This window comes from Diabrotica undecimpunctata, chromosome 4 (genome assembly GCF_040954645.1).
Source record: "Diabrotica undecimpunctata isolate CICGRU chromosome 4, icDiaUnde3, whole genome shotgun sequence".
Lineage (NCBI taxonomy): Eukaryota > Metazoa > Arthropoda > Insecta > Coleoptera > Chrysomelidae > Diabrotica > Diabrotica undecimpunctata.
In genome coordinates this window covers 61,585,496-61,595,143 of record NC_092806.1, presented here as the reverse complement: position 1 = coordinate 61,595,143, position 9,648 = coordinate 61,585,496, and the positions used below count along the sequence as shown (strand labels likewise).

Here is a 9,648-nt window from a genome sequence, read left to right as displayed (position 1 = left end):
TAACTATCAAAAGACGAAAACTTGAGTACTTAGGACATGTGATGAGAGGGCAAACATACGCATTATTACAACTTATTATGCAAGGCAAAATCCGAGGAAAGCGAAATGTGGGAAGACGAAGAATATTCTGGCTTGAAAACTTAAGGGAATGGTTTGAATGCAGTAGTGCAGAACTTTATAGAGCGGCAGTCAACAGAGTCCGTATAGCCATGATGATTTCCAACCTTCGATAGAAGATGGAACTTAAAGAAGAAGATAGAAAAAGGCATAAACTATCTACGTAATAAATCCCATTAACCTGTTAGTAACGGATAACCAGATATATTTAAAAAGATTAAGTACCTTTCTTTTTATTTTGGATTTTGAATTTTGCATAACTAGAGCAAGCGACTAATTTTTGTGTATTAGTTTTGGACCAAGCGCCTCTTGCGAGCGTTTTAATGATTGTAAATCGAATATTTGGCAACATATGTACATAAACGTGGTTAACAATGGTGACGTTGGCAACTTGTTGAGGCGTTTAGGTTAAGAAGTAGTGGCAGTTATTGCTTAAATTTTTCTATAATAGTCACATTACAGAAGAGCTAACACAGAAAGAGAATACTTAACAAAAGACATAACATTAAGTAAAATGTATGAATTGTATATTGAAGAAGCAGACAATGACCTTGTTAAATTTTCGTTTTACAAAAAAATGTTTTTAACACGATTTAATCTTCAAAGAAAAAAGTTGAAAAAAGATACTTGTAGTAGATGTGATTGTTTCGAATTAGAAATTAAAAATTGCGCAGATAACGAACAATTAAGCGTTAAAAAAAGAAAAAATGTGCACTTAGAAGAAAGAAAGCTAGACATGAAGATAAGCAACGATCAACCAGAAGTGGAAACCTTTTGTTTTGATTGAAAGAAAAACTCTTCCCCTTTCGAGAATTCTAATAAATATTGTATATTATAAGCGTCAATTATGTATTTACAACCTTGGTATCCATAGCGCCAAGGATAAAAAAGGTCATTGTTATATTTGGATAGAAGGTGAAGCTGGTCGGGGAGCCCAGGACGTAGGCATTTGTCTTAAGAAACACATTGAAGAAAATGTTACTTCTGCAAAACATGTAATTTTGTGGTCAGACTCTTGTGGCGGCCAAAACCGCAGCATTAAAATAGTTGATTCTGAAAATGATTTTGGAAACTCATCCTACCATTGAAAAAATTACATTACGCTATTTCTTTCCTAGTCATAGCTTTTACCCAATGGTAGTGATTTTGGAGATTTTGAAAATGGCCTAAAATTTCAACAACGTTTATATACCGTTGATGATTACCTAAACGTGATGAAAAAATTCCGTAAAAAGAACCCACTAGTAGTTCACAGAATGAAAAAAGAAGAATTCGTCAAGCTAAGAAGAAATACAAGCGAATCAACAGAAGAGACCAATTTAATAGATCTTGATAAAATATTAAAGTTAACAACTACAATTTCGTAAATATGGAACACTTTAAATATCTTAGATAAATAATCACGGTTAATAATAATGCCACTAAAGAAATACAGATCATAATTTAAACTTTTTACCTATTTTAATACATAGATGCTAATCATGGACAATGACTAAAACGGATAAGGAAGAACTACGAATATTTGAAAGGAAAATAATAGGAAAATTGTTTTAACCTCATTATCATATCGCTACAAATCCGTATAGAAGAAGAACACATACTTAATAAAGAAAGCTCTTATAACGATATTGTTTAGGCAAATAAATTGCTTAAGGTAGATCGTACACATGCATAGACGCCAAGATGTCAAACTTGTAAAACTGTTATGGAAGGAAGTCAGCACAGAAGAATACCACTTGGGCGTCTCAGTATGCAATGAAGGAAAACATCCAATCATATCTCAAAAAATTAACATCGTGAAGGTTCTTCTCTGAACCCCATAACAAATGGCTAATCTTTTACTTTTCATTAAAAATTTAAATTTTAATAAGTCACGTAAATAACGTTTTAAAAGTGCCTTTCCTGAGATAACTTTTTTTAAGCCTGGTTTGTTTGATTACATGTAATTGATTTGATAGTCCCCAACAGATGAATATTGACTATAGGTAGGATAGCAGGTAGTTGAACAGGCATGTGTTGATAAATATGATGGGTCGGTAGATAGTCTCATTATTCCTAAATCTGACCTCATGTTACCTTCCCCCTTCATTTGTGGAAGTCCTAAAGGCATTTTTTCTCTTGGGGCATCCTCCCAATTTAACTTGGCAATGTAGTTATTATAGAGCCTTTGGATATAGCCAGCGCAACTTTAGCATTGAGATTTAGCTTCTTACACGACGTTGTTGTCTTTATATATGTGTTTGGCCTTGGCATTAGTTCCGTTCGGTATTGGTTAGTACGCGGACCTTTGTAAGTCGGAAAATACTTCTGATGGCTTTTCTAGCGATCCTGATCTAATTAATACCTGAGTTTTACGTACATTGTTTTGTTAGCGTTCTGGCCACATATCCACACATTAGCACTGGTTTAATCACTGTTTTATATATCCTGATTTAAGAAAGTCGTATTAGACCTCTGAATTTAAAAGATTATAAGAGTTATATATACATCAGTTAGCTACCTGAATATTCCCTTTTATTTCTTATGTTACAACGTTATCTACGATATCTAAAATGTTGCAATCCTTTAAAATTATATGGGTCTATTGTTACGTTATGCCCTACTCTACGTCACCTCTTTTGTATGTTGTCAGAGATTGCCTTTACCTATTAGAACAATTTGTTGGATGAAAGGCGTAGTGGTGGTAGGCCACGAAAAAGAGACAGTATGAAATAAGCCATTAATGTCATGTAATTGTGTTGATATTGCAAGTTTGTTATTATTGCATAAATAATATTTAAGTAAATGTAATACTGTATTCTGTGTAAAATAAAAGCAAATAAAACCGAATCCAACATACGCAAACCTCTTAAAACGGGTAGTTTTTTGGTGGTGCGACATTGTGGCGACCGTGACAGGACTTTTTGAGTTGGATTTCGGTGTGAATTTTGTAGTTCTGGACCAGGGAGTTTTTACCGCGTTCTTTTGGTTTGTGATTTGTATTGAGAACGTTTCGGTGGTTTTGAACCAAACCCACTATGGCAGCAGAATTGGAAAATAGAAAGAAAACCAGAAGAGTATTAAGGGCTATTTTTACGCGTACGGCCAACGAATTAGAAGGTCTTATGAAAGCAGAATCATTGGACTACGAGTCAATAGAAGTGTCATGGGAACTGTTAAAATGTAAGTTTGACGAGTTACAGTCAATTGACTCCCAAATTACTGAATTATCGTTTGAAAGTTCTACTGAAACGGAGCTAGAAGCAGAGATAGAGAGTTGTGATGTGTATTTGAGAAAGTTTTCCAAGTGTAGAACCAGATATAACAAGCTGATGGAAGAAACGAAGACTGAAGCATCCAGCAGGCATAGTGCAGTGTCCCAGAATGCAGATGAGCCAGAGTTAACAGGTATGAGAAAATTTAGATTACCTACTATTGAATTTAAAAAATATGATGGCAGTATCAAAGGTTGGTTGGCATTCTGGGCACAATTCAAAAAGATTCATGAGGATGATTCTATTGATTGCCATGATAAGATAGAATATTTAATTCAAGCCACAGTACCAGGTAGTAGAGCACGTCAACTAGTAGAGAGCTATCCAGCTATGGCTGACAATTATAGTAAAATTATGGAAAGTATGCAAAGCAGGTTTGGCAGAGAAGACTTACAGATAGAAGTATACATTAGAGAGTTACTAAAACTCATTTTGAGTAAGTCTGCATCTAAACAAAAGATTGATATATCTAAACTGTATGACAGCATTGAAACTCAACTGCGAGCACTGGAGACATTAGGTATCACATCTGACAAGTGTTCAGCAATGCTCTTTCCATTAATCGAATCTTGTTTACCTCAGGAATTGCTTAGGGTATGGCAACGTTCCACAAATATTGATTGTAGAGATGGGACATTGGAAAACAGGTTGAAACTGTTGATGACTTTTCTCAGAAATGAAGTAGAGAATGAACAAAGAATTGCTTTAGCTGCTGAAGGTTTTGGATTGTCTGAAGAAGTGGCTTCATCCTCTAAAGCTAATGTCAAGAAATCATCAGGTTTTCCAACTGCTGCTAATTTAATTAATTGTGAAATTTCAGCTTGTGTCTTTTGTTCAGGTACACATGGTAGTGAAGATTGCTTTAAGGCACAAAAAATGACATTTGTTCAAAAAAGGGATATTCTCATTGGGAAGAAGGCTTGTTTTAGATGTCTAAAAGTGGGACATCAGACAAAAAGATGTAAAACAAGGCTAAGGTGTGTTATCTGTAGCCAAGCTCATGTAGTGTTGATGTGCCCCAGTTTAACAATAAGTCAAGATAAGCATAGTAATAGGCAAAATGAGAACATGTCTTCTAAGGATGTCATAAACGACCAGGCTTTGACTAACCAAACTAAAGGTCATGTATTTTTGCAAACATTGAGAGTCACTTTAACTGGTATATTTGGTAATACTAGAGTTGTTCGCGCCTTAATTGATAGTGGGTCACAAAGATCATATATATTAAAGGACACAGCTTTAAAATTAGGTTATCCAGTTAAACGACAGGAAAAAATTGTTCATTGTCTGTTTGGAGGGTCAGAAGTTGCAAACTCTCATAACTGTTATGAAGTCACAATACAGGGTAAGAACTCTACAATTTGTAGTGATGTGGCTCCAGTATTTCATGGTCCATGGAGAGAACAAGCCAAGAACCTTAATATTGATTTATCTGATGATCTCCAACCTGGACCAATTGAACTGTTGCTGGGAGCAGATGTCGCTGGTTATTTGTATACAGGGGGTCGTCATAAGCTAGATTGTGGGCTAGTAGCTATAGAAACTCTCATTGGATGGACACTTATGGGAAAAATACCTACCAGTAGTAAACATTCTGATGTTGTCATGTCCACATTGAATCTTCTCATAAAGGATGCTTCCTTAAGTGAGCTTTGGGAGTTGGAAGCAATTGGTATTAAAGAGCCTACAGATAGATATACCAAAGAGGAGGCTGCTTTAGCTGCTAGAGATTTTTTTATGCAGACTGTAAGTGTAGATAAGATGGGCCGCTACGAGATTCGTCTTCCTTGGTTGGATGGTCACCCTCCTCTCCCCAGTAATTGTGAGTTGTCGGAAAAAAGACTAAATTCCACTCTTCAAAAGCTGAAACGTGATGGTCTTTTTGAAAGGTATGATGATGTTTTTGCTGACTGGCAAGCTGAGGGTATAATTGAGCTAGTTGGAAAGTTAAATGATGTTGATAACAGTCTAGGACATTTTTTACCTCACCGCCCAGTAGTAAAGGAAGAAAGTACTACCAAGGTACGTCCAGTGTTTGATGCATCTGCACATTCAAAGAATAAACCTTCACTTAACCACTGTTTAGAGAAAGGTCCAAATCTAATTCAGTTAATTCCTTCAATGTTTGTAAGGTTTAGAAAAAACAAAATAGGAGTGATTTCTGATATTAAAAGAGCATTTCAACAAATAGGTGTGCATGAAAGGGACTGTGATTTTCTCAAATTTTTATGGGTTGACACAGAAGGTCAGACAGTAGTTTTTCGTCATAAACGTGTAGTATTCGGTGTTAACAGTAGTCCATTTTTATTAGGGATGACACTAGAGTACCACTTAGCAAGATACCTTGAAAAGGGTTCTACATCAGAATCATTGTATACTTTAGATGTTGTGAAGAGGTTAAGTCAAAGCTTCTATGTGGACAACTGTGTTACAAGCTTACCTGATGAAGAGATGGTGTCAAGGTTTATTACAGAGTCTGTAGCAATTATGGCAGAGGGACAGTTTGAACTAAGAGGGTGGGAGCGTACAAGGAATGCTGAAGTTAGTGGAACTGAAGAGATATGTCCTGTTCTTGGTATGAACTGGCATCCTGTACGAGATGTTTTGACAGTTAATTTGAAATTCTTAAGAGAGGACACTGATTTAGAAAATATGGTAGTGACTAAACGTAGAATCCTTTCTATAGCACAAAAAGTGTTTGATCCTATTGGATATTTATGTCCAGCTCTATTAGTGCCCAAACTCATTTTGCAAAAGTTGTGGGAGAAAAGCTTGGCATGGGACGAACCACTGGATGAAGTCATCTCTGAAGAGTTTAAAATTTGGTTGAAAGATTTACCTTATCTTGAGAAGATTGAATTGCCTCGATGGGTACACATGAATGGTGAGACATTACAAAATTTAAGTATCCATATTTTTTGTGATGCAAGCAAACTGGCCTATGCTTGTGCCATCTTTTTGCGAGTGAGTTATTCTGGTAAAGTATTTGTATCTCTATTGGCCTCGAAAGCTAGATTGGCTCCAATTAAGAAATCTACTTCAAAAATGACTATTCCACGTCTGGAGCTGCTAGCTGCAACTATAGGTGCCCGTTTGTATGTTCAGGTTGCAGAGAACTTGCCTGGGAATATAGAATCATTTTTTTGGAGTGACTCAAGCACTGTTATTTCCTGGATACAACGCCAAGAAGAATGGGGGGTTTTTGTATGGAACAGAGTTAAAGAAATTCGTAACTTAACTTCAATGGAAAACTGGCGTCACCTACCAGGAATGGTCAATCCTGCAGACTTGCCATCACGAGGGTGCACTGCTAAACATTTGTTTCAGTCAAGATGGTGGGAGGGGCCGAAGTGGTTGTATGAAGGCCGTGATAAGTGGCCATCCAGTGCGGCTACTTGTGATGAAGAAGAAGTTAATGCCGAGCGTAGGAAGACTTTGGTGACATCTCTTGTTAATGTTTATAATTCGTGTGACTGGCATTTTAGCTACTTTTCACAGTATAGTAAGATGGTACGAATGGTGGCTTGGATTCAACGTTTTGTAAAAAATTGTCGCAAAGGTGACCAGAAGTATAAAGGTGAGTTGACTTCTGAAGAGTTTGAAGCTGCAGAGAAATTTATTTTGACAAAAGTGCAGCAGGAAAGCTTCTAAGGTGTGGATGATAAAAGGATTAATCATCTTGACCCATTTTATGAAGAAGGGGGTTTGATTAGATTGAGATCTAGAGTTTGTAACAGAGAAGATACACAGTATTACCGTTTTCCAGTCGTACTGCCATCTAAACATGAGGTAACCATTAAGTTAATTAGGTATTATCACTTAAAGTCTTGTCATGTTGGGATCCAAGGTACTTTAAGTTTGCTCCGAGAAAAGTTTTGGATTCTCTCAGGAAGGCGTAGTGTAAGATCCGTTATCTCCAAGTGTGTATTGTGCCGGAGGTACACTGGAAAGCATCTAGCAGTTCATACTCCTCCTTTACCGGCTAACAGAGTGCGTGACGCTGTAGCATTTGAAGTAACCGGTATTGACTTTGCGGGACCTCTGTTCCTTAAGACCGGTGAAAAAGTTTGGATTTGTATGTTCACGTGTGCGATTTTCAGGGCGGTTCATCTAGAACTTTGTTGTTCGCTATCAACTTCTAATTTTCTTCAGGCCTTACGCCGGTTCGTGTCTCGTCGTGGTAGGCCGAAAACGATTTATAGTGATAACGGTACGAGTTTTGTGGGTGCTGAAAATGCCTTATCATGTCTGGACTGGGACGTTATTACTCGTGAGATGTCTGTGCAACGTATTCGTTGGCATTTTAATCCACCTACAGCAGCTTGGTGGGGAGGATTCTGGGAGCGTCTCATTGGTGTTATGAAACAGTTGTTGAGAAAAACACTAGGTCGTGCCAGTTTGGACTATGAGACTTTGCTAACCTTGTTATGTGAGTGTGAGGCAATAATTAATTCGCGACCATTAACGTATTTTATCGGAGGATCCTCAAGAGTTAGTTGCCTTGACACCAGCGATGTTTTTGCGGGATCAGGTGGACTTCGGGCTACCAGATTGTGATGCTATAGACAATGCTTCATTGTGTCGGAAAGTGCGTCGGGTTCAGACTTTGCGAGAGGAACTTCGTAAGCGATTCCGTTTGGAATATCTTGGACAGTTAAAACTGGTTTGCGCGAATAAGAGACCTGTCCAGCGTCTTTACCCACTAGAGTGTTGTACTGTTCCTGAGTTCGAGCTTCAGAATGATGTGAAGACGTCAATGAAGGATGACAGTGAATTAAATGGTACTCCACATGTTCCTGAGTTGGCTGCGAGAGACTCCAGTTCCGAAGACGAATACTGTGAGAGTGCGGGGGTGTTTAAAGTCAGTATTCCGACAAATAGTGCAAAGGTTTCTAAAGTGAAAATCACATGTACGGGACGGGCTTCTAAAGTACCTAAACGTTATTTGGAGTAGTGATTGTCAAAAACTGTATACTTATTAGCAATTTTAAGTTTTTGTATAATGGTTTTGTAGTATGTCTCTTTAGATTTTGTGAGCAATATTTTACTTTATCAGAATATTCCTCAGGTGGGAGTATGTCAGAGATTGCCTTTACCTATTAGAACAATTTGTTGGATGAAAGGCGTAGTGGTGGTAGGCCACGAAAAAGAGACAGTATGAAATAAGCCATTAATGTCATGTAATTGTGTTGATATTGCAAGTTTGTTATTATTGCATAAATAATATTTAAGTAAATGTAATACTGTATTCTGTGTAAAATAAAAGCAAATAAAACCGAATCCAACATACGCAAACCTCTTAAAACGGGTAGTTTTTTGGTGGTGCGACATATGTTAAAGAACATTTATATGCTTTATTACTGACAATTAGACCGTTTTTTTTATGCTAATATCATTATTTTATAGTATTCTAATAATTTATGGATTAAATCCGGATAGCAAATTGATATTCTTCACTTTCTCGGAAAAATAATATTCTAACACACAAAATCCTATTAAATTGCCAAAACCTTCCTTGCATATTCTATTCACTCATGAGGGGCACCAGCAATATCAGTACCATAATAAGGCTTATAGTACTGGACTGGCTAATCGTTGGAAAATGGGAAGCATGAGTTTTAATGTTTTCGGGACTGCCATCTGTTAGCGGAGAGCAGAGATATTAGTACCAAGTTAATGCATATAGTAATCGTTGCTGGAACTTTATTATTATTAAACAACACTATATTTTCTAGTAAAATCATCATGACTTTACAGTAAGACAAATTTTCGAACGTTGGTTATGGAAACATCATGTACATACCACCAGGTTCCCTATGTCGATATCCAGCAAAATCGTTGTAATAAGGAGACGGCAAACAAAAATCCAGAGATAAAAATATGCACCAAGAAAGTCTGTTTTATTCAACAGTCGAATAAACTACACCAGGAAATTTTGGCACACCAGGTAGAAACGAAAGGGGCGAAATACTCTTAAATTTCCTATAAGAAAACAATCTATATTTAATGAATAGCTTCTTCTATAAGAAGATCCATAGAAGATGGACTTGGAAGAGCCCCTATGGTAAGACAAAAAATGAGATCGACTTCATTATCACTGACAAAAAACATATACTCAAAGATGTTACAGTCTTAAATCAATTTTCGGTTGCAAGCGATCATAGAATGGTCCGAGCAACTGTAGAAGTCAATATTAAGCAAGAAAGACTGAAGATGATAAAAAGTAAAAATTCAAACCTTGGATGCGCCCAACGAATGAACTTGAGTTTGAAAAAGA

At 36.8% G+C, this 9,648-nt stretch overlaps 1 protein-coding gene across 1 annotated transcript; it reads left to right on the top strand.

The window, feature by feature from the left end:
• The first annotated feature begins 3,134 nt into the window (after nucleotides 1-3,134).
• Nucleotides 3,135-8,325, top strand: LOC140438691 (uncharacterized). The gene is made up of 3 exons (XM_072528334.1): nucleotides 3,135-6,948; nucleotides 7,138-7,800; nucleotides 7,883-8,325. The coding sequence occupies exons 1-3, from the start codon at nucleotides 3,135-3,137 to the stop codon at nucleotides 8,323-8,325; spliced, it is 4,920 nt and encodes a 1,639-aa protein (XP_072384435.1).
• The last annotated feature ends 1,323 nt before the right edge of the window (nucleotides 8,326-9,648 follow it).